The following is a 25,810-nucleotide window of genomic DNA, read 5'->3' as shown; positions in this document are numbered from 1 at the left end:
TCAAGTAAATATTAAATGTCATAAAACGCGCCATTAAAACATGGTGTGCTATTAACAAAAAAAACGCATTCCTTGGGGGCGAGTGAACCTGTCGGCGCCCCGTGCACACCGGCTCAAGGTGATAAAAGTACGTGTGCAGCTGCATATGTCTTTTTTTTTTCCTTGAGCAATTATCAGCCTACTATCCTGAAGTTAAGGTGAATGAACGCAGTAACTTGCATGCTATTAAGTGCATTGAGTGGCAGTGCCTATTGACTCCCAGACTTCGCGCTTTACTACCGTGGCCCAATGCCTGTTAGCCAGTTTCCGAATGCGGCATTTATGCGCGAGAAACCTATCGAGGCTAATTTAATATTTTTTATGCTACTACGCGGATCTAGCAGTGACGCAGCTGGTCAATACATGCTGCTTCTGCAGTGCACAGGCTTGAAGCAGCCGCCGGTAGCTGCGGCAGCTGCGGTAGGCACGGGCAAGCGGAACCTGTTTTGCCTACCATGCGAAAGTCGCTGCTAACATCAGCGCCACCGCATCTTCGTGACGTCGCGGGGTGAAGGAGGTCCATAGCGCAACGCTGAGGCCGAGGGGACTGGCAGCTGCAGTGCAGCAGGAGGGAGCGCCAGCACTGGAGGTGCAGCGCAGCACAAAGGGTGGAGCTCGCAGTTTGAACGCCGCATAGTGGGAGAGGATGAGGTACCGCGGCACGACGCAAGAGGGCTTAATAATTGGTTTTTGGGGAAAGGAAATGGCGCAGTATCTGTCTCATATATGTCCAAAGCCGCGCTGTAAAGGAAGGGATAAAGGAGGAAGTGAAAGAACAAAGGAATAAAGAGGTGTTGTAGTGGAGGGCTCCGGAATAATTTCTACCACCTGGGGATCTTTAACGCAGCACACGGGCCTTAGCATTTTGCCTCCATAAAAACGCAGCCGCCGTGGTCGGGTTCGAACCCGGAAACTCCGGATTAGTAGCCGAGTGCCCTAACCACTGAGCCACAGCGGCGTGTAGGGAATGAGAAATAATAATAATAATTGGTTTTGGGGAAAAGGAAATGGCGCAGTATCTGTCTCATATATCGTTGGACACCTGAACCGCGCCGTAAGGGAAGGGCTAAATGAGGGAGTGAAAGAAGAAAGGAAGAAAAGGTGCCATAGTGGAGGGCTCTGGAATAATTTCGACTACCTGGGGATCTTTAACGTGCACTGACATTGCACAGCACACGGGCGGGCGCCATGCAGATCTAAATTTTTGGTAATAACCAGTGTCAGGGGGAATAAAATTGTTTCTCTCTCTCTCTCAGGGAGATTCCACCCCTTAGAAAGAAAAAATAGAAAATGCTTCATGAGAAAAGGAAAAACGCACTAACTGCATCTCCCTCTTGGTGGACACCTCAAGCGCGCCATTAGGCATGTGGTAAAGTATGCTGTAAGCAGAGGGTGAATGTAGGAATGGAGAAAGAAGAGTCATTGTCGAAGGCTCCAGATCAATTTCTGGTTAGGGTTTATGGAGTTTAAAGTCCCAAATCAACACAGGCTATGAGGGACGCCGTAGTGGAGGGCTTCAGATAATTTTGACCGCCTGAGGTTCCTAAATGTGCACTGACATCGCACAGCAGTGGTTAGGGCGCTCAGCTACTGATCCGGAGTTCCCGGGTTTGAACCTGATCGCGGCGGCCATGTTTCGATGGAGGTGAAACACTCCTATGCTGTGCCATGGTGCACTGCATGTTAATGATAGATCCCCAGGTGTTCGAAATTATTCCGGTGCCCTCCACTATGGTACTTCTTTCTTCGTTTCTTCTTTAACTCCCCCGGCCGCGGTGGTCGAATTTCGATGGAGGCGAAATTCTAGAGGCCCGTGTGCTATACGATGTCAGTGCACGTTAAAGAACCCCAGGTGGTTGAAATTTCCGGAGCCCTTCACTACGGCGTCTCTCATAGCCTGAGTCACTTTGGGACGTTAAACCCCCATAAACCAAACCAATCTTTTTTAACTCCCTCCATTATCTCTTCTCTTATGGGATGTTCACCCAGATATGAGACAGATACTGTGCCATTTCCTTTCCCCCAAAACCAATTTTCATTTGCATCCCACAGCACACAGAAAAATGTGTTTGAAATTAATCTGGTGCCCTCCACTAATTTCTTTTCTCATCTACCCGGACGGTTGAGCAGCAGACCCGTTTCCATGCTTTTACAACTTAATAGGGACGGCAGTTAACGGGACAGACCTATCTTAGCTTTTGGTTTGAAGGGGGCCTTTAACAACGTTAAACACAATAAGATACTAGAGAATCTCAACACCACAAACTGCGGAAAGCGGACTTACCAGTACGTCAAGGACTTTCTCATGGACAGGAAGGCCTACATCACTATAGACGACAGTAAATTCGGACCCATAAGAGATGGGAACATGAGGCACGCCTCAAGGGGCGGTTATGTCGCCTCTGCTCTTCAACGTAGCGATGATAGGCCTCCCCGGGAGGCTCAACATGATAGATGGAGTGAGACACGCCATCTACGCTGACGACATCACTTTGTGGTCGTTGGGTGGCAGTGTTGGACAGATAGATAATGCTTTGCAGGAGGCAGTGTCAGCGGTACATAAGTATGCCGAAGAGTGTGGCCTTAGGTGTGCACACACGAAATCAGAGCTCCTTCATATCACGGGGGATAAAGAATTGGCAAGCAAAACCTTGCCATCGGGGAAGGTGGGAGTGAAATCGGTGCAGTAATTCTCTCACATATGTCGGGGATACCTGATCTAATATCTGCTACGGGTCCTTGGACCCAAGATATTAAACTTATTTTTGGATATGGCAGAGTGCTTGGCTTGAAGCACTCTGTCAAGGGTCGGCCTGGTATTGCACTGCCTCCGGGATTGGCCCGCGGCATATTAGTGCACACCCTTTCTATCTTTGCTCTCCTATCCTTTAACTCCTACTTTAAGCACGCAGCAGCGAGCATGAGCATGGTTCGGCTTGAGCCAGTAGGCAGGCCCGTGCACTTTCCTTTTCTTTCTTCCTATCAGCAACAGCAGCAGCACATATGTCGGTGGACACTGGAACTGTGCCTTAAGGGAAGGGAGGAAGGTGGAAGTGAAAAAGAAAGAGTAGTGGAGGTCTCCTATATTTTTCGGAGATCTTGTGCTGTCATCCCACAGCATATGAAAGAGTGCAATGTGACAGCTCTCACTAGTTTCTCACAGTACACAGGATAGGATAAACGGTTGCTTATATATCCAGTCCTGTTACAGACTTCAACACCACTGCATGCAAGTGCAAACCATCATAAGTGTTGTTTGGTCTTTCTCTCTGTTCCAGGGGTGTACATTGTGGGTGCAAAGCGCACACCTTTTGGTGCCATGGGAGGCAAATTGAAGGATCACACACCAACTCAGTTGGCTGTGGTTGCTGGCAAATCAGCGCTAGAGAGTGCAGGGGTGAAGCCAGAAAATGTTGATGTCTGCGTTGGCGGCATTGTTAACCAGGTAAGCCTTACCCTTTGCAGACTCGCTCTCTGAAGGTGTAGGTATGGGAGGACGACTTACGTATGCTGTTGACTGAGGATAATTAAAAAAGGGGCTGTTGTCTCTTGAGCAGATAACCTAGTTGGAGCAGCAATTACAATGGCACTGAAACTTATTGTCAGCTATAGTTTAAAACCTTTTCAAACATGAGATCCTTGAAGGCATCGTCGCGCGAGTCTCAGAAAATGAATTCAGTGAAACTTAAATTAACTTTGTGGTAAAGCTCAATATTCGTCCCTCCACATAATCTTCAAAGTCACCCTTAAAAGTGTTCTGAATTGGGGGGGTCATAGTTCTGCAGAAAATGGTGTATTGGCCTTGGAGCTACTAAGGAGCAGAGTGTGGTACAATAGCATAACACTCAGATGTTTAATTAAAAGGAAGTAGCGTTTTTTTTACATGATAGCATTAAAAGCCTTATTGGGAAAAAAATGTGCTGTTGGAAGCTAAATTCACTGATTAGCTAGAGGGAACCCGCCAGACTGGAGCATTCCAAGTGGGTTGAGGGCAATTAAGTTGACAGACAGGAAGTGACGTCGCCAGCCAGACAGGAAGTGACATTGCCAGACAGGAAGTAACATCACTTCCAGTAGAGGGCATCAACAGCTTCTAATGCTATTGCACTGCCATCACTCAATGTAATGAGGTGTCGCTGTGATTTTTTTTTTGCAGTGTATCATGCATAGCTGTGTATTTTGAACCATTTCCACTTCATCTTGGGGATGAGATAGACCAGAAATAATTTAATCAAACACGACTAGAAATTGGTCGTAACAAAACTGGAAGTTGAGCTATTTGATACACATTCATTGTCCGAATGCAGCAGTGCTACATGAGCAGTAACAGAGAAGGCAAATAGAATGAAGCATTTCTAGCCTTGTCAGCGTAATTCCGTTGGTCTGTGAAGACAAACGTATGCCAATTAGCTCAGCCTTAAGCCTTGTCCATTCAAAATTTTGGTCTGGGCTAGTTGGTTCGTGCTGTTAGTGCTCTAAGAAATGGCGCAAGCAGGTAAGGTGAACAACATTAAGACACACCAGGCCTTCTCAGTGCAAACATAACCAGGTTTTGTTGTGTCTCTTGTTGTTCATTGTTCATCCTGCCTTTTTGCACTGTGTCTTCTAAGTCTCGGGTCAGTAGTCATTTACCTGTTGTGCTCTTCTTTTCATGTCGACCAGGCTGCTGCGAAAGACAGTCCATACTGCTCACGGCATGTTGCCCTGCACTGTGGTCTGCCACAGAAGACGCCGTGCCTTAATGTAAACCGGCTCTGTGGCTCTGGCTTCCAAGCGGCTGTTAACGGGGTGCAGGTGAGTACAGTCTTTGTTTTAACTATGCCGGTTGCTAAAACCTAAAGCTACACTACTGCGAGCGCAAAGCCAAGAAGGTGGCACGACTGGGTGTGATAGTTAAAGCCCAAGCACTGAAACCAACCTCTCTGTCCGTCCCTCTCTCATGTTGGCATGTTTTTTCTTCATGTGCACCTTTTACGCGAAACTTGGTTGGAGTGAATTTTGGAAACGAGGACATATTTGTTGCCAGTAAGAATAGCTTGACTGTGCTATTGTCAGCCCTCCAGAAAAAATTACTCTGATACAGATCAAATAAAGCATCCTTTAGCAGGGCAGGAAGCTGCACTAATTTTGAGCTCTTTGAACAGCTCTTTGAACTTGCCAGCTAGGAAAATCCGCTTCAAAGCCAGACTGGTTCTGTGTCCAGTTTGTGAAGGCAGATAGAGGAACCAGCTAGTTTATCTCTCGGACTGTTATATCTGTGAATTTTTGTTATGGCAAATGTGTGACTGGTTTTATTGCCAGGCACTAGTGCATTTACCAACAATCTTGAAGTTTGTTACTTGTACAGAGTTCTTGTTACTGCACACAGGTGTCACTACTGTCTGCTACCCTTTGAGTTTTGATCCACCCAAACCATCGGATTTCCATGAGAGGTGGCCCCCTCATACTCGCGTCCACTTGCACTCCCATCTAATCACTCACTCTCATGTAAACTCATACTCTCAACACTCACTTACACTCTTGTCCACTGCACTCACATCACTCACACTCATGTCCACTCACAATTCAAATACCTATATCCACAGGCAGAAACAAAAAAGAAAATCATAACATGAAGCTCTGTGAAAATTTGTTATCTGCATAATACGTGAGAGGTGGTTTTACAGCTCATTTCTGCCTTAGTTTAGAGTTCCCTCCAAGTTTTCTTGAGCACTTGACACTCTCCCTCATGCACAAAAATAAGGAGGCTGTGCGAGTGTTATTGCTGCATGCTGCAGTTTGCTCTAGCCTAGTGCATCCAGCCAGCATTCAAGAGCTGCTAGTTACCCTTCACATTTCTATTAAACTTGGAGAAACTATTGCAAATCTAATGAATCAGCAAGGTATGGGCAAATTATTCTAGAACTCAAGTTTTGGTAGTGATGTTTAAATATTCTTAACCTGTGTTCTTGTGATAAGAGGACCACTTTGTACTTGAGTGTATATATCAAATCTAATGCAAGTAGGAATGCTAAACAATTCAGGTATTGGCTTGTGAATGTTCAGTTTCAATGTATTTCTTGCTAAGAGTAGCCGCGCATACGTTCGTGAGGGCTAACCATGCTATGCCTAAGTTTCACCAACAGAGTGCTGTTTGATTTTTCTCACCAGTATCGTCCTGTTCTCCTTTGTTGATGGTAGCAAAGAATCTTCGTAGTCATGCAGCTTTTATGGTGGAACATGAGCTTAATTAAGCACTTTGTAGCCACTTACAGTTGTTAATGTCCTATCACCTTTTCATGCTCTGTGGAGAACAGAGAAGTGCTTGCATGTGAGTGATGAGGTAAGACACGTCAAAAACATTTACAAGACATTCCTGAAGAAACCGCAACAGGCTCACCAGGCCTAATAATTATTTCTGTCACAAGGAGTGTCTTTTTGTTTTGAAGCGAAAGCTTCACTACACCAGGTTTTCAAGAGGATAGTGTAGTTCCGTTTATGACGTTGAAAAGCTTCATAGGTTAAACCGTGGAGAAAAGTCAAGCAGCCATGGAGCGAAGTCACTTAGGCCATGGTGGCGCATATATGCCAAACCAGGATGGTGGGTCACCCAGGCCCACAAATCTCTCGAAGGTCAAGGTCAAAGGTTGAAGAGCTGGGAAAACTTGCGCTGCTGTATGATCGTGATGTCATATAAAAGGAATTTGAGTAAACAAGCACATCAATCATGGAGATAGTCTGCTTGACAACGGGGGCGGAGCTACCGTTCGGTGACGTCAGTGGAGAGCTGTGTATATATACCAACGGCGAGCCGGTGGGGGCAGAAACTGGTTTTGCGATGGAGGAGGAAGAACATCCTACCATGATAGTGCGTCGGAAAGCGAAGCTTCTACGTTTCAATGAGGCTAGGGAGAAATGCCGTGCCGAAGAGACAGAAGAAGAATGTGCGACACACGTTGAGGGACAACGGAGCAGTGCTACTGGCGAAGAAACAGCAGAAAGTACTTCAGGCGGTCCGTCTAACCAGTGACGCAGAGTCGGAGGTTTCTTCCGCTTCGCACCAGGTTTAACCAAAGCTAAACCACAGCTAATTTTTTTCCTACAGTTTATGTGCTTTGCATTTTATTTTTCGAACATGTTTAGAAAAAACTGTTCCAAGCAACATCTTGTTTTACCATTTTGAGTGTTGCTGTTTCTTAAAGGCTTAAAGGTTCAGTGTATTGAAATTTATAGACATGCTTTTTTCTCAAAATCGAAAGCTCCTTGCCCTAAAACCAAAGTAACATATGCCGAGCTGTGGCGCAAGAAAAAGCTGCAGACCATTTTGAAAGGTAATTTTTTTGATATAGAAATGTTTCGTCCCATTTTGTAGGCTGCATCTGCTGGTGATTGCTCACCACGTAGGGGTTGAGGAGTGCCGCAACAGCTGAGATACATAGTCGTGAAGCTACCGACATTGCAGCTAAGGGAATCATGGTAACATGTGGTAGCAGCGTAATAGCAAAAGCAGCGCAACAATACGTCAATCTGTGCAGCTAGAAACACTACTTCCAATGGGCAACACCGATGGCTAAGCTATTGTTCGCATAGCAGCAAGATGAAAGAACCCCAAGTGGTCCAAATTAACCTGTAATTGTCCACTATGGCTGCACAGTTTATGTGAAGCTTTAGGATGTCAAACCCCGCATACCATACCATACTGTTTTTTCAAGGCATTTTAAAAGAGTAAGCAATGAGCATCACATGGCACAAAATGTTATAACCTGTCCCAGATGAGAATAAGCTTCCTAACGTTTATTTTAATGAAAGCTATTCACTGTATAGATGTCGGGTGTACTTATACGTATCGTATATTGACTCCCAGTATCATAACCTGCCTACCAGGTAGTTTGAATACTGCTCGTTGCCACCATTGGTGCTGGCATAGCTTCCTCTGCCAATTTAAAATCTGAATTCTTGGCAATACTGCTAATTTTGCTCTTCTTTCTGCCACCAAATGGCAGTATGTACCGTAGTGTGCCACTATTTGCTTGCTCATTCCTAATGGTAGACCAACCCATTAAAAGGGGCACTGAAACGACATCTACCGAGGTTTAAAAATAAGTTGAAATACCGATTGATATTTCATTGCCTATCATCCTTGTTGAAAAATTTTGTGTTTAGCATGTGTAGTACCAGAGATATCGGCGATTAAAAATGACCTCCATGTTTTCCCTCTTGATTCAGGCAGCGACTGGGACCACATTCCGCTCACAAAAGCGTCACCCAGCCAACCCGACTCGATTTTTTACCGATTTTTTTTCCGCTTCCTATCCGTCACATTAGACAATACAGAAGAGTGTGGAAAGGGAAATGCGCCGCTGTCTCCGGCCGGCTATGCACCCCATCTTCGCTGCGGTTTTTGGCGAGCCAATTTTTACAGCTTTTACTGCTGACATCATGAGCACTAGATGACATGTTGCGTGAGGTTTCGCGTGAAAGCCTAGCACTGCATGATGCCACGAGGTGCAAAAGCGGGAATTTCTCAAAATGATTGGTAAAGTTTTGGCTCAGTTCTCAGCACTTGTACGTGGCATGCATACTCACTGGCATCTACTCTACATAATGCATTTGATAGCCACTGTCTGAATCGCTTTTCTGGGTTCCTTTTAAAACAGTTTTGGTGATTCAGCTAGCAAGCCTGCTTGTTGCAAAGTGGTCATTGCTCATGTTCTGTAAAATTGTATTGAATTGCCTCACATACTTGCCATTTATACCATTTTTTTCCCTTAATGTAGTGCTGTTTTTTGTGAAATATGCATGTTTGATTTTCTTGAAAGGTAATCTATCAGTCTAGACCAACTTTGCGCAACTGAGGAGTGGTGAAAGCACGTGTAATTAGAAATCTCAACGTTTTTAATAAATGTCTATACGAGCTGTTGGCACATGCTTGCTACTCCTTCTTGTTTTGCTTAAATAATAAATTTTGCTGTCACCGCGCTACCACTGAGACTACCAAACCTCCAAATTTCCTTTCTGCAACTCATGCATGTAAACGCACTCGTTGCTTACCGCCAGGTTTTGCAGGGTAACAAAAGTGGCCCCATACATCTATATTTCGTGTCAGATATCTTATGTTGATAGTTGCATGGCCTGCATTTACGGGATTTTATGTTGGGAATGTCCATGTAAAGCCACAGCACCCCTAACGTTCGCGCTGCACACAACAAAGTAAGGAGAGACGGAGATAGGGAGTAAGCTTCAACACAGCATCCCTAGCGAAAACAAAAAGACAAAATGCAAAAGGATAGAACGGGACAAAACAGGAGCGCAGTTTCATAATGGATCATTTCCAACTGGTCCAACGTTCGATGTTACTGGGCATCCCTAGAATCCCAAGCATCTTCTCTGTATATGGAGCCAGAGGGCTTTACATGACAGTTTCCACTACATCTTTCCTCACTTTAAGTCGAATTTTGTCAGCAGTAGATGAGCCTTTTTCTGCCGGGCAAACATTACTATAGCCAGAGAGAGGCTAGAAGAATGATGATGATAGATTTTTATAGCGCAACGGCATCTGCGGACAAAGACTGCCATGGCACAAAGTATATTAGACTTCTCAAGGTGGGGTCAAAGACCCATTTCCCAAGCATTTCACCCAAAGAAGCCGAGCACCAGGCAGGGGAAAGCTTCTACCCATTGCATCACTGGTGGGAGGCACTGGGGATTGAACCCCGCACCTTCCGCATGTGATGACTAGAAGAATAGATTTCTACCGAGAACAGTAACTGGGTGGAGTTGTCCTCAATATCACACAGAGCCATCATCACCTAGTGCGGCAACACTGATAGATGCATTTTCATATTTTGGGCATGCATACATACGTACCTACATCCCTGAAGCATGCTTTGTGGCAGGCAGCTTACCTGTCCACTAGGTTGGGGGCAACATGCCACGTGTGTACACCTGGCAAGCCTTCACCTGGGTGAAGGGTACACCTGGGTGCCGGCCTTCAAGGTAAATGCCTTCAGGTGAAGGACTTCAGGCCAAAGGCCTTTGCAGTAAAGGCTTTTAAGACAAAGGCCTTTAGATCACATAAAGACTTTAAGTGCTCACCATAACTAGTGCTACTACACAATATTCCACTCTTAACCATGCTAAACCGTCTGCTATTTTTTTTTTTTTGCATGCAGGAAATTCTTCTTGGAAACGCCGAGATCGCACTCACATTTGGGAGTGAAAACATGAGTCTGAGCCCCTTCATTGTCAGAGATACCAGATTTGGTGTGAAGTTTGGACTGCAGCCTGAGGTACGAACACTGTTGTATTTTTTGTTTTGTTTTTCACTGTTTGTTGGTTTATGTCCACTCATGCTGTTGGAAAAAAGAATGAAAAGGATGGCATCATCAACAGGCTGTTTTTCTTGGTTTGGGCCCAACTTAAAAACCTGTTTAACTCAGCGGTGCATTATTGTCATTTATGAGAGCAAACAGTCTCAGAGTCATTGCAGCTGTGTGGGAAGAAATTTTCATTTTTTTATTTGACTCTTTAAGCTTTTCAGGGACTATCGAACATCTGTATAATAGAAAACTGATCCCTTATCTTGCTGAACATAATGTTGAATGTTTCTGTAAAGAACTGTAATCGAGAACTTGGTATTGTTGGTGTATATGGCCAGTAGCAGAGCAAATAACATGCATTACCGACTGCTGCCCCACTTTGTGGAAACGAAAATGTGAAGCAAACTACTGTTTTCAGTAAAACATTTGGGCTGTCCTTTTTGTTCCAACTACTCATAAAGCATTTCTTTTAATTAATCAATAGCTAGCATTATTGTCAAGTCTGTTTGCCTTCTGTGGTGATTTTCTTGATGCTGTGAGAGGCCTTTGCCGTGTAGTGGGCATAGTCAGGCTGCTGCTGCTGCTGATGATGTGGCTTTCAATTTCTCTGTAATAAACTGTTTTGAGATGCCTCTTCTCATTGCTTCAGTAAAGCACAATTTTGCAGTTTTAATGCAGAGTAAAACTGACGAAAGCTTTCGTTACCTGACTCATCACAGATGGAGTGCTCCCTTCTGGCCACACTAACAGACATGTACTGCAAGCTTCCCATGGCAATCACGGCGGAAAACTTGGCCGAGAAGTACAAGATCAGCCGCCAGGAAGTGGACCAGTTTGCTCTGCGGTCACAGAAGAGATGGGCTGAGGGTATGCAAAGTATTCACCCCACTGTCAAGGACGGTACATGGCGGCATTCTAGCCTCAGTTCTTAGTGTGGCATGTGTCTGCACCTCAAGCTGCCACAGCCACTGCACCATGGCAGGACAGATTTCGCTGCTCGAGACTTAAAAATGGTCCAGAACAGTCTCATTGGTCACCTGCATTCTCTTTTCCACGATCATAATCAGTCGTTATCCTTGACGAGTTTTTCTTTTTTGTGCCAGAATATGTTCGTCTGTGTGACCGAGTGTGAAATTTCACCGTTGCTTAGCTTGCCTGCCAAAGGGCTGAGGCATTTACATCCACAAAAGGGAGTAAAGGTACATTGTGATGATGCATGATTGGCATAACTTGTGGAATGGTGCACTTGTCTCCTTAAAGGGACCCAGAAAGGGGGTCTCAATAAAGGTGCGATATGTCTGTGATGTTAAAATACGACAGTTCTTAATTGTCTCCCAGCAAGAATTATTTTAATGCGTTTTGTGGAAGCTAAGTTACATGCAGACAAAATCTGAACTTCCGTGTGTTCGCGCCTTTCCCTCTCCTCTCGCACGCCGAAAACGGCGGCGCTCTTCTGCCGGCCCCACTCACTCGGCCCCTCCCCTACCTCCGCCGGCTGCGGCGCGCGCGGAGTGGCCGCAGCCGTGGTAGCGCGTGACGTCTGAAAGAGTTTTCCGCTGTGAACCGATGATAACCCCCGGCTGTTGACGTCATTTGCAAGACGTGACGTCGTCTGCCTGGTTTTTATGTGAAAGCCCGGCACCGTGCGTCGCCGCGAGGTGTGAAAGCGGGAAGTTTTAAAAATGTGTTGTAAATTTCCCACTTGCTTTTGAGGCCTCGTACACGGCATGGACGCTCGGTGGCCTGTACTCTACATAGTTCAAGCATTTTAAAACCAAGCTCAAACACCCCTTTCTGTGGCCCTTTAAACTACCTCTCGACATTTAGAATTAGAAGTAGAGGGCTGCATGCTAGCCAGAGCACAGTATTTTCTCTGCTGAATACAGTGGTTGTAAGTTTGTTCGCTAGCACCTGGAAGGCTGGAAGAAGACCCCGTATACGCCTTTTTGCACATGCAGCAAACAAGGCCGGGAGGTTCAAGGAGGAAATGGCACCAATTACGCTCAAGATCAAGGGCAAGGAGGTGCTGTTCGACACCGATGAACATCCCAGACCCGACTCGACGATAGAAAGCCTAGCCAAGCTGCCTGCTTTGTTCAAGAAGGATGGCACGGTTACGGCCGGCAATGCTTCAGTAAGTGAACCCTTTCTGTACCATGTGGAAGGAAATTGAGTGCATGCCGTCACTACTAGACTTTTATGCTTTAACTGTGACTCGGTGGGAACCTGTCGAGACTCCAGAAGTGCTGCCTGGAAATGGGCCAGTAATGCTCTCATGTGGAATGAATGGTAATTAGAATCAAACTGATGACTCCAGGTCACAAGCTTCTCCTGGTTAGAAGTGTTGTGTCCTTTGGAGAAATTTTCTATTTCCTTTTGCACTTGCTTTTCGCTTTCATGCTTGCATGGTGACTGGTGTATAGAATACTACCATCTATTGCACTCCTAAACCAGGAGAATGTTTTCCTGGAATGCCAAATGTAAATGTTACATTGATTTGGTTGTTTGCTGTGGCCTATACATAGCACCTCGTTGATATGTTCCCAGTTCAAGCGATTTCATGGTTCATGCGCTAAAATTAGGAGCAATTTTTCAAGAGTAGCTGTTTTTCTTTTGGTTAAAACCTCGGATAACGTGATTTCCAGGCGACTACGTTCAAAATTTTGACAAAATCTTATCACATGTTATGTTTAGCGACCAGTATAGCAGATGCGTGCACATGCAAGCAGGCGGAACCGGGGGTCATGCGACAAGAAAATGCTGAAGCAGCTGAAGTGCAGTGGCAGCCTCCTGCCAGGGTGGCTTCCCTGTGGTGCCAAGGTGCAAAGGGGTGAAGCATTTAAAAAAAATTGGAGGTGGTTTAGCTTTGGTTAAACCTGGAGTGACGCGATAGCTACAGCTGGCCGAGTGGAATTTGGTCACGTGGCGAACCACGTTGTCAGCCACGGCGCCGCGCCGCCGGCAGCTGCTCCGCACCACGTGGCAGTGTAGCCACAGGGTGGCGGCGCCGCCATGCTGAAGGCTCGAATTGGTACCGTAATGTAGCTATCTATCGCTACAAAAATAAGACCAGTCCGTCTCAAATAGTATGCACCATCTAGCCCAAATTGACTTTCTTTTAAACAATTCACTAACATATGAGCGGGTTGTACCAGTGAGGACGCGACGTGAAGAGGAGAAATGCAGTGTCTTCTTCACAGTGCTTAAAGGCAAAGGCACATAGCATCCAAAAACCACAACGATGAACTTACATGCGAACGAGCCGGTTCAGCCGCTGCCACCGCGACTTCCTGCATTGCATTGGTGTGAGGGAGCGAAGCCACCGGAAACCACCGGAATTTTGTGAAGTTCTTCCATCTGAGAACAGAGCAAATGTGGACTTAATTCTGCGAGCATTGGAAAAGGAGCTGTTCAGACCTTGAGGCAAGAAATGCTAATCAACGTTTTCGAACTGAAAATGACAATAAATGCCTTGGTACCTCACTCATCAGTTAAATTTTTCAAAAATATCGAGGAGCTTTGGATCATGCATTTTCCCAGACAACAGTGTTTTCCCCATGATTTTTTAAAACCATATCTATGGTTCTCTGCTGTATGAGGTAGTGTGCTTCCAAAATAAAACTTCAGTTGGCAGGAGGAACTTATAGTCGCTGATATGTTTTCGTTTTGTATCCCTGTCTGTCCCGCCTTCTTTTAAACGTAGCTATGCTCCAACTAGATCTAGCCAAAGTTATTCTTTCTGATTTCAGCTTCCCCTTGTCCATTAAAGGTGCACTAAAGAGGATTCTGTACTTTTTTTTTTTACCGTGGTAACTCGATCTACATGCTCCAAGCATTTTTAGGAACTTCGAATTATTGTCCTGTGCAGCTGATTTTCCTATTAAACTAGATTAAACATCCCGGCTCCCGCCTTTTTTTGTAACTGACCTCCGAGAGTATGAGGAGTCAACCACCACATGGAGTGCCTTTCGGCCAGTCGCATGGCAGCTTCACTTTTGCTTGTATTTTGTTTTTTTAGTTTTTCGCGAATAAATAGTGTCACTCATAGAAAACATAGTGGCAACTAGGCTCACGGAAATAAAAATGCGCGTGGACTCTTTGCTTTTGCAGATCACTCCGCTTATTACTACATATCACTCCGTCAAAGCAGAGTGGCAAGCCACTATGCAACTGGCTGAAAGGAACTCCATGCGTTGATTGACTCCTCCTACTCTCGGAGGTCACTTAAAAAAAAAAATGGCAGGAGCCGGAATATTTAATCCGATTCAGTTGGGAAATTGACCACACAGGACAATAATTCAAAGTTTCTAAGAATGCTTGGAGCGTGTAGATCAAGTCTCTGCGATAAAAAGGCGAGCTCAGAATCCTCCTTAGTGCACCTCCAAGGTTCAGTGCAGTTTTTTTTCTTGCGGGGAGTTTACTGGACTGAGGTTGCATGTAGTCACTGTTCAAGCATCATGTTGACAAGCATTTTGTGGTTGGCTCAAGTCTGGTTCTACCTCCAACAACGAATTACCGTCAACTAAGGAGCTCTGTTATTGCTTGCAGGGAATCTGTGATGGAGCTGGTTCCATTGTGATTGCCAGTGAAGAGGCTCTCAAGAAACACAACCTGAAGCCTCTGGCAAGGATAGTTGGGTACAGCTATGTTGGTAAGCACATCAGAAAATGTTTTCATGCAGTGTTAGTAAAAGTGTGCTGCAGTAATTCTTTTTCACTCACATCATGCGCACATAGTTGAGTGCTTTTATATATAACCTCCAAGTGGCTCTAATTTTTCCTACCTTGTAAGCATATATAGATATAAATGTACCAGTGTCTTGTTAGTGTACATAAGGACATTTTGATTTGCTAGATTGTTTGTATTAACTGCTGTAATAGATCGGTTTGGCAGCGCCTTTAATCCTATGAGACTGCGCTTGCAGAGATCAGAACTGTAGGCTCTGGTCTGTACATATTTTAGATCAAAGCCTGTGAAATATGTCATTGTAATTAATATTGTCCAATCTTGCTCCGTTTCTACATATCTAATCAAGCTTAGCTGACTTGCTGCTCTCCTGCTACTGCAAGGAAAGATAATCACGAAGTTAGGTTTGAAGGTGACAAAATAAATCAAGTCAGGCACTGTAGGCAAATGCTATACTGGTATTGTTATTTCCAGACGGACTTAAAACAGTCCAGCACAGCAGACTGATCACTGCAAACAATGGCAGGCTTTCACTGGGTTTATGAGCACCAACAAAGCTAGACCAAAAGGGGCATTTATTTTGAATGTCGAAACACCTTTAGCTTCAGTGCCATGCATAAAGTAGAATGGAAAATGGAATCTGAAAGGTTTTCCTTACTACTGTAGTAGTGTAGAAAAGTGTACACCAGACATTGCACTGTGTGCTTTCAGTGTTCACAGTGGTCCATGGCAATATATGTTGCCATTATATTAAATGACAAAAAATGAAATGAAAATAAATTGGTTTTTGCGGTGCTGTAGTGGAAGTGTCCAGAATAATTTCGGCCACTGGGGGATTTTTAACTTTGACATGCACTGACATTGCACAGCACAGAGGCGCCTTTTATGTTTTGCCTCCATCGAAATGCGGCCCCTGTGGTCGGGTTCGAACCCGGATCAGCCAATTCTGACTTCTCATTCCAGGTGTTGACCCAACAATTATGGGCATAGGGCCAGTGCCGGCGATTCGACAGCTGTGCGAGAAGACGGGAGTCAAGCTGCAAGACGTGGATTTGGTTGATGTGAGTGTTTTTTTTAGCGCTAGTAGTTACGTGAGGAAAATGCAAGCTTAGTGCTTGGGTCTAATTTTAGACCGCTGCTGTTCATATAGAAGGGCAGCTGCATGCATGAACCCTTTCAAGCACCGCTTATTATTTAAGTCCACAACAAACAATTTTCTGCCTAAATAGCATACTCAGAGCTCTAGAAATCCAATTCTTTAGTTTTCAAGCACAAAAGACCAGTGGGCAGTTTTTTACAGGCATGTACAAAATTTGATATAGTCTGATAGTGGGTGAAATTTGCCTCATCAAAATGCCAAGATTTGTGAAATAAGCACCCTAGGGACCGTGGAATCACTTTCTCTCTTGAAGGTGCACATGATGCTAAAAATTCAGGCAAAAATTTTTGTATTACCAAGGTCACAGTTTGTGTAAAATATTTTTACTCCATTCACTAGTTAGCATAAAAAAGCCACCCTGTTTGCGATGTGAAAGATGCTAATTTCATCTAAAATAAATAAATTGTTGCTAAGTGTAGTGCACTTTCAGAAAAAACACCCAAGTTCACTTTGTGAACAATTGTGTGGAGAAAGCACCTTAAATGGTTAATGAGCAGCTCTCTTGCTTTTGTGGAATCATTTTATGTCACTCAGCCAGTGGTTCTTGTATGCTGCAGAGTTCAGTGCATTAGTAATGTTACTCATTAAAGGGCAGGACTGTAGCAAAGGGGCTAGGATGTGTGGCCGGTTTCCTTTGCGAAGCTACATTTTCCTGGTATGACCGCCATTTACTCCCCAATGAAAGTTACATTGCAAGGTGGAGCAACAAAGCGGCTACCTAAGCTTATGTATTCCACTCAGCCTTCTTGGGAAGATAGACAGAACTTTAGCACTTTCAAGTAGATTGAGCCAGACTGCACAACAGCATTGTCACTGTCAGCTATGCCGCTGACATTTATGTTGGTAGTCACGGTATTCTTTGGTGTCACCTTTTGTCATCACTGCATAGTTATGATTGTTAGTGTACTTTCGCTCCTTTCTGAAATGTTTCCAGGCCATGTGGATATTATTAATTAATAAATCAACTAAAAATTAATGGAGCGTGTTATACCTGTTTGCTGTATGGTCAGTGAATGAGTGAACGGGTAAAAACAAACAAATGTTAGTTGTGCTACAGCAACATTTTGAACTTGTGACCTTGAAAAGTGGCAGGCCGTGATGATGAGAAGCCATCAACTACCCACACTTGTGCACACATTTCAGTTTGAGCCAGTACTATAACTGTGATGAACACAGCTTTCCAAGGTGCATTAGTACACTGCAAGAGGTGCTTCTAGTGCCCGGAAGAAATGCTGACTGAACACTGCTTGCAGTTTTTTTTTAAGGAAATTGCTGTCATACTTGCTGCCAAGCATCTGTTTACTTCAGTGTCAGATTCAAACGCTTGCTTCCTGCTAAAATGCTTTTACCAGGCTACTGCGCCTGTTTTGAAGCCCATTTACGTTTACCAAGATTCCACTAATGGATGCTTCCTTCCGTGGTGATTACTGGCGAGAGTTCACTTGGTACACAAGGGGAGAGATAAAAAGGGAACATCTTTATTTGTCATCTTGATTTTTGTGTTTGGACCTTTAGTTGCTTGTGTCAATAACTGCTGGTGTGTGCAAGGGCAGAGAGATTGGCTGATAGTAGCTGATCATTAGTTACACTTCTGTTTAGTTGCTCTTCTTGTGAGTAGGCTGCCAAAAGTACAGAGGGAAGTGCAGAAAATATTCAAGAGCTAAGTAAAGCGGTACCTTAATGATGATTCACCATTCTTTATGTCCTTTTACCCTCACAATATTTATTTATCTGCTGTTCTCAGTACTCTTGTCACTAGCTGGTGGCTTAGTGGCTATGGGATTTGGCTACCGATCTCAAGGTTGCGAGATCGAATCCTGGCCGTGGGGGCTGATATTCGGTGGAGGTGAAACGAAAAAACGCCTCTGTGCTGTGGGATGTCAGCACATGTTAAGAGAACCCAGGTGGACGAAATTAATTTGAAGCCCTCCACCACGGCATCCTTTGGGGCCCCAGGTGTCAGTTCGCGTCATGAAACCCAATATACCACATCTTGGAACTAGCCTGCCCTGGTCAAAGCAGGCGGCAGGTGGGGCTGCTTTGAGGAAACCTTACACAGGTATACCTACTTGTGCAACTTGTTTTGTCTCTCCTGCTTGCAGGTGAATGAGGCATTCTCATCCCAGTTTCTCGCCGTTGAGAAAGAACTTGGCGTGGACCCTGCTAAGTCCAACGTTAACGGAGGTGCCGTCGCCCTTGGACATCCTGTTGGAGCCAGCGGTGCACGGATCTTGGCCAACATTACTTACGAATTGAGGTACGAATTTAAGACCCAAACAGGATTTTGAAAGATACAACAGAAACAAGAAAGTCTGCTAGCCTGACAGGGTAGCCTTTGCGAACACTCAGCATTTTAGAGCACAATTCTTAGGCGCCCGTTCATGGATTCCTCATCGTAGTCAGCGTAACATGCCAACTGACAATCGTGGCATGTATACTACGTTTCAAACATCATGTGCAACGCTGTTGATCAAAGCTAGCATTCTTGTTTGCGCTGCCTGCATCCGTGACCAAAAAGTAGTGCGTTGTTTGTGGTGAGTGAAACGTAGTAAATGCTTTCCCTGTAGGCTTACCACATGACACATTTGTTATGATCTTGATTAAATGCACTGTTATAGCTGACAACAGGGTGTCACTTTCTCGTGCCATAGACCACTTGGGCACAGAACAAGCGCAGAGTAACACGCGTCCCTTAATTTTCCCATCCAGACTACTTCCGTACCTTTCACAGCATTGCACTTGATGTATGAAACGGAGTATAGTAGCACAGCGAGACGCCATCTCACCATAGAGAGAGCGGAGAAATGGACAACAGGAAGGTGGCAATGGCCAGACGGTGGCCAGCAGCGTAACACACCCAACTGCCAGCAGTGGCAGGTGGTGTGTGAAGGGCTGCACTCAAATTTCGCATTACCGACTGTCGTAATTGTGTGTCAATTTTTTGACAACAGGAAATGTAGGACAGTTTAGCACTGGTGCACGCATTGCCCCGTCCTATTTAGTGTGCTTAGCATGAGGTGGCACTGCAAGTCTGCTTAACCACTGATAAAGCTGCCGCATTTTTCATTCCCTTAAGCCGAGATTGCGCCATGTCAACTTGAAGCACGACAGCGCCATAGACAATGCTTAGCCGCAATTTGGCGCTGTTAAATCTTTATGCCGCCAGCTGTTGCATAACAATATAAAACTTATTGGTGATTTGTCAGCACACTCAGCTCAGCTCTTACAGAGTTTTGGTGATTTTCTTTTGTTTGTTTTTTCTGCACAAATAGGCTGCAACGTTTCTAAGAAAATTGCAAGTGAAGTCCTCCATTTCCTCCCTTTACACCCCCATGCAACGCAGGTGGTACTACTGTAAAAGCTCATTAATTTGGACTCCGAGGTAGCGGAAAAAATGTCTGAACCACTTGAAAGTTTGAATTATCATAAATAGTCAATAAGAATAAATAGAGTAAATAGGGTACTTCCTGCAAATATCTTTGCAGCCACTGTCATTGCATACATTCAGATAGAGCAGTAATGATACAAAGCCTTCGAGTGTAAGTATCTGTGTGACTCACGTCTTGCAGATATGCAAACACCTTCCACAAAGTGCTAGATGTGAACATCAGGAGGCTATACACCGCAGCAGACACAGGGCAGGAGGATGTGACGACACAGGGTGGTACTTGCAACTGAGACCTGTGTCATCACCTACCTCTGTCCTGTGTCTGCTGCGGTGTATAGCCTCCTGATGTCTCACCAACTGGCCTACACATCTACCCTCCTCAGATATGAACACAGCCTTGAGTATATCTTAATTCTAGAAGTTGCGTGGGTGAATAACTCATAAGTTCAGTGCTTTGTAACGCCCTGCAGAAACATTCCTGTCTAGTATGCAGTAGCATGTGATGGGCAATCAGCTTCTGCGGCATCCAGCTGGGAGTACTGACATTGGAGGTTGGCCTGTTCTTGGAAGACTTTATGAGATGGCTTGTCTGTGGTGTTCCAAACAATCCGGCTTATTCACAAGACATGGCGCCCTGTGGGGAGTGCATAAAAATTTGTCTGCTGCCCAGAAAACTGGTTGAAAACAAATGCACTTGGGTGGTGGTGGCTCAGTCTGCTTTCATGCATAGTGGCAGGTGTGTGCTTGACAGCTGACGCCATCTATCGTTTGCACCTGTCACCAGCATGAACTGCATGCCTGCCCTAGAATCTGCCAGTTTGTTTTCAACCAGTGAAGTTAGGGAGAGGGCAGAGGTGTGCCATGAAGCAGTCATGTGTGAAGCACCCCCCCCCCCCCCCCCCTCCCCAGTTTCGCTCACCTAGGCACTACGCCATGTCATGGTTCACACAGTGACCTTCTCAACTGGAACCGGTTGTAAAAAGTGATGACTTAATTACGTATTGCATGCTTAAAAGAATGAGATTTCATGTGTTGAGACTTGGGCCATTAGCTGTGCTCATCTAGGGAAAAGGCGAGGATGTTCATATCGTTACTGCTGCCAGCAAATCTGTAGATAACTACTTGTGTTTTCTTTTCTTTTGTTTATTTACAGGCACCGCAAGGGAAAATATGCCATCGGTTCAGCTTGCATCGGTGGTGGCCAAGGCATCGCAGTCATGATTGAAAATGTGTGACGCACCACTTCAATCGTGTGTTAGGTCAATGGCTCTTATTCACGACTGTATAACGGCAGATGTATTTTTGTACCCAACGGGACCAGGATTTCTGGGACTGTTTATACGATGCGCGTTCGACAAACGTTTACCAAGTACGTATAGCATATACACGATTTTTATGGTCTCATAAACATCCTACTTTACAATGCTACCTTGTGTTGTTTTCCTTATTGGTATGCTTGTGCCATCTTGTCATTTACCAGTGGTTCTTCAAGAACCAGATGACTTGCACATGCTTGAGATTATTTGGGGCCACAGGTTAAGATGAAGTTATGGTTTATCAAGGGGGCAAGTAGCATCGTTATCAGCCTGACTACGCCCACTGCAGGGCACAGGTCTCGCCCATGGAATACCTCCTGTAAACAGGCGGTGAATAGCATTGGCGAGATCGTGCCTCCTTGCCTGACGCCCTTCTTTATTGGAATTTTCCTGTCCTTTGCCAGCTACGCCCACCGTATGCCCGCAAACTTGTTAATCTCATCCACCCACCTAACTTTCTGCTGCGCCCTGCTATGCTTGCCTTCTCTTGGAATCCACTCCGTTACCCTTAAGAACCAGCGGTTGTCTTGCCTTCGCATTCCATGCCCTGCCCAAGCCCATTTCTTCTTCTTGATTTCAACTAGGATGTCATTAACCTGCGTTTGTTCCCTCACCCACTCTGCCCGCTTTCGGTCGCTTAACGTTACACCTATCATTTTTCTTTCCATGGCTCGCTGCGTTGTCCTTAACTCTAGCTGAAACCTTTTCTTTAGCCTTCACGTTTCTGCCTCGAAGGTGAGCACCGGTACGATACAGCTGTTGTATACTGGATATTGGTAAACTGCCTTTCATGATCTGAGAGAACATGCCATATGCGCTGCACCTCATTCTTATTCTAGTTAATTCCATCTCATGATCCAGATCAGCGATCACTACCTGCCCTAAGTACAGACATATTCCTTTACTACTTCCAGCACCTCGCTACCAATTGTGAACTGCTGTTCCCTTGCTAGACTTTTGAATGTTACTTTGATATTCTGAATGTTAATTTTTAGATCCACCATTTTGTTCTGCCTGTCTAACTCGTTGATCATGATTTGCAGTTCACCTCCTGAGTGACTCAGCAAGGCAATGTCATCAGCGAATCGCAGATTATTTAGATATTCTACATTAACTCTTATCCCCAACTGTTCCCAATTCAGGCCTCAGAATACCTCCTGTAAACAGGCGGTGAAAAGCATTGGCGAGATCATGTCTCCCTGCCTGACGCCCTTCCTTATGAGAATTTTATTGCTGAATTTATGGAGGACTATGGTAGCTATGCAGTTCGGTGAATAGCATTGGTGAGATTGTGTCTCCCTACCTGACACCCTTCCTTATTGGAATTTTATTGCTGACTTTATGGAGGACTATGGTAGCTGTGTGCAGTTGCTATAGACATCTTCCAGTATTTTCGTATAAGGCTCTTCTACACCCTTGTTCCGCAATGTCTGCATGACTGCTGAGGTTTCCACAGAGCCGAATGCTTTCTCGTAATAAATTAAGGGTATATATAGGTGTTGGTTATATTCTGCGCATTTCTCTATCGCCTGATTGACAGTGTAAGTATGATGTATTGTGGAATACTCTTTACAAAAGCCTGCCTGATCATTTGGTTGATTGAAGTCTAAGGTTGCGCTGCCTCTATTAGTGATTACCTTAGTAAATACCTTATAGGCAGCAGACAGTAAGCTGATCGGTCTGTAATTTTTCAAGTCCTTGGCATCTCTATTCTTACGAATTAAGATTTTGTTCGCGTTCTTCCAAGCTTCTGGTACAGTCGAGGTCATAAGGCATTGCGTATACAGGGTGGCTAGATTTCCTAGCACAATCTCCCCACCCTCCTTCAACAGATCTGCTGTTACCTGATCCTCACTACCTGCTTTTCACCTCGGCATTGCTCCTAAGGCTTTCTTTACTTCCTCTTTCTTGTGTGTCTTCTTCTTAGGTGTGCCCAGGTGTCACAGTGAAAGAAGTGCACTGCACTGCACTTCTTTCACTGTGATACCTGGACACACCTGCACTCCCCTTTAGGCTTTGATGTTTGGACTCGTAATGAGGGTGCAGGATCAAATCCCAGCCACATCGGCCACATTTCAGTGAAGAGGGAGAGAAAAAAATGCCCGATGTGCTGTGCGATTTCGGTGCATGTTAAAGAACCCCAGGTGGTTGAAATTAATTCGGAGCCCTCCACTGCGGTGCTTCTTTCAAACCCTCCTTCATGCCTCCTTCCCCGCGATGTGGCTGAGGCATCCACAGAAAGTGAGACAGTCACCATGCGTTTCCTTTCCTCATAACCAGTTAGTATTAGTTTTGTTATTCCTAATATTTCTTTCTGAGGCTTGTGCCATGGAAGCCAACTAGTTCATCAGTCAGAAAGTAGCATGTGCTTTCTCTACTGAGAATGCATTCCGAAGGCACATTCACCATCACTTGCAAAACACAGCAAAATGATAAACCAAAGCTGCTTATCATTGATATGCTTTGAGATTAGCCACTTTGCCCTGGGAGTCTGATTATCAACGAGTCCTGTGCAAACATTTCTGATTATCAGTGAGTCCTGTGCAAACATTTGTGTTTAGCCACTTTTTGCTGCAGAATGCCTGCATCATGAATGCTAATTTGAGACATGTAAAAAAGTTTGGATTAAGCTAGAGGCGCCAACGTGAATGAACTACTTTTCATGTTCATTGGGCAGGTGTCAATCAAAATTTTCTTCTAATTGTTTTAATTGCTTGACACACAAAGGTTTTCTGGGGCACTGGAAGAAGACTGTGCATTCATACTTCTCAAACCAACGCTGCATGCGTCTGGGATCTTGAGGTGTGTCAGGTACTTGTTGCTTTTAACACAACAGTGTTAGTACCCCCATGTCGGAAAAAATTGTCCGGCATCGGCGACCGTTTGAAGCCTCGCAGCCGGAGTGGCTGGGGCAACCGGCAGCTCCGACAACCTAGGTCATGCATCTTCAGTGAAGTAAATGGCGATAGACAGAATTCAACAACTATTCTCACTTGACAAAATGTGTAGCATAAAAAGGGAAACTATAGTGGCACCTTTTGCAAGCATTTTCTAATTCATTTTTGTAACACCTTTAAAACAGTTGTAGAGGCTTGCAGAAATCCATCTAGGTATTGCTCTTAGTAAAGATCTATTCTGTGGCATATCCTTGGTGTGTTGATATTTGTCCAGTAGCAGAAAAACAAATTTATTTCTGGAAAAATTGAATTTAAAAATCTTCTTGCCACTTGACTCAAACCCGTGATGTCAAGGCCAAAAAGAACTCCATGATCGCGTTTTAGGAGTGAATGGCTTTGTAGACTGGTCTCTGGAGTCTGCACTGATAAAAACTGTGTTGATGTACAGTCTTTTTGTGACATTGGTCAGTGATAGCAACGCCTATACTTCATTTTTTGGCCTTTTCTAGCTTAAAAAAATTCTGGTTTCAGAAAAAGTGCTGTTCCTTAAACACGAATCTCATAATACTGTCATGAGGTAATAAAGATTTAGTGCTCACTTAACAGCCAGGGGAAAGCATACATTCTAACAAAGTAGCAGAGTGGTGTCAACACTCCGAAAACATCATTGCGGCTCTTCATACAATGGAGTGTTGACATAAACATGCTCTAACCTTTCTTCAGAGTTTTTTTTTCCACCTAAATAGTATATGCAGACCTGAAGAAAGGCAGTCAGTAAGGTTTACAATGCAGAACATAAATGGCTACTTTTTCTGCAAGGAAGTACAAAATTCTGCACAAAATGCCACAAATATTAGTAATTGCACCAGGATTTGTCAAATCGGTACTCAAGATGAGGGAGTTGTTTTTTTTTGCTCTCCAAATATGCGTATGGCTCTGGAAATGCACAAAAAAATGATTATTTCGGGTGACAAAATCAGTCTGTGCAGGTATGCCAGAGGATGTGCTACCAAGCTTTTTGATAACTAATACTTGAAAAAGCACCCCCATTACGATACGAAATGTGCTTAATCTGTCTGAAATAAAGTCACTGCTAGTTGCGGCGTACTCGCAAAGAAGCTGCAAATATGCAATGTACACAAATATGTATTAGTACCTGAAAGGGTGAACTATTCGCTTGCCAACCTTGAGCGTACCAATAGCTCCATCACGCACATACCAGCCAGATTAGCCGCGTTCCAACAGACCTTCCGTCCCGGTAGCTTCCGTATTCTGTGGAAGACCGCATGTAGTGCAACAGTAACCATACGCCCAGATACGATATGAAGTTATTGTAGCACATGACCCGAAGGAGACTTTGTCATCTCTCCTGATGGAATGGCAATTTGGTCTTCTTTAAAACTGTCCGAAGGTTAGAGCAGCTAAAGGCCAAACTACAGTGACATGTTGCTTCAAACAGTGTGAACCCATAACAAAGCACTTTAATCCAGCTTGGCATTTAACCAGTCACCTTCAATTCACTTTGAACTGTATGGTCACTGCCAAAACTGCGGTACTGAGAAACAGCTAATAGTTACTGTGCTTGCGACATCCTTTAGAGCTGTTTTACTACATCAGTCTTCAAAAATTGCTGCTCGCGTGATATGAACTTATACTTGGCTGTCTGCATGATGCTTCTGCAGCTTAATGGAAGTCAGCATGGAATAGGCACCTTCCTTGCAACGTCATACGAAAAGAAATTGTGTTTAGGTTGAGCAGTTTCAATCAAACAGAACTTTTTCCTCCGACTGTCCCTACACTCGCAGCTTCAGTGGCATTCTACACAGCCACATAGTTACACAGACCTTTGTTTATGAAAGCCTAAACGTGCATTCGCACTTGCAAGGGCTGCACAGCCATTTTGGTTAAAGGACCATTGACACTAAATTTAGTTGCGTTTTCTTCTATTAAATGATGCATTAGCCATTAAAACACATTGTTCACAATGTGGTATTCGACTATGACTACTAAATAATTTATAATTGAAT

At 44.5% G+C, this 25,810-nt stretch overlaps 1 protein-coding gene across 1 annotated transcript in view; it reads left to right on the top strand.

Annotated features, from left to right (window-relative positions):
• The window catches only part of yip2 (yippee interacting protein 2), a 29,184-nt gene extending 8,186 nt beyond the window's left edge, over window positions 1-20,998 (top strand). The window contains exons 2-10 of the mRNA XM_077644238.1: window positions 3,318-3,484; window positions 4,702-4,833; window positions 10,191-10,307; window positions 11,057-11,204; window positions 12,296-12,471; window positions 14,886-14,988; window positions 15,987-16,084; window positions 18,285-18,439; window positions 20,724-20,998. Of these exons, the coding sequence (XP_077500364.1) occupies window positions 3,318-3,484; window positions 4,702-4,833; window positions 10,191-10,307; window positions 11,057-11,204; window positions 12,296-12,471; window positions 14,886-14,988; window positions 15,987-16,084; window positions 18,285-18,439; window positions 20,724-20,805 (1,178 nt within the window). The 3' untranslated portion in view covers window positions 20,806-20,998. The remainder of the gene's footprint in view (window positions 1-3,317; window positions 3,485-4,701; window positions 4,834-10,190; window positions 10,308-11,056; window positions 11,205-12,295; window positions 12,472-14,885; window positions 14,989-15,986; window positions 16,085-18,284; window positions 18,440-20,723) is intronic.
• The last annotated feature ends 4,812 nt before the right edge of the window (window positions 20,999-25,810 follow it).

Source organism: Amblyomma americanum, chromosome 11, assembly GCF_052857255.1.
Source record: "Amblyomma americanum isolate KBUSLIRL-KWMA chromosome 11, ASM5285725v1, whole genome shotgun sequence".
Classification (NCBI taxonomy): Eukaryota; Metazoa; Arthropoda; class Arachnida; order Ixodida; family Ixodidae; genus Amblyomma; species Amblyomma americanum.
The sequence above is the reverse complement of the archived record's forward strand: the minus strand, read 5'-3'. Positions and strand labels throughout refer to the sequence as shown.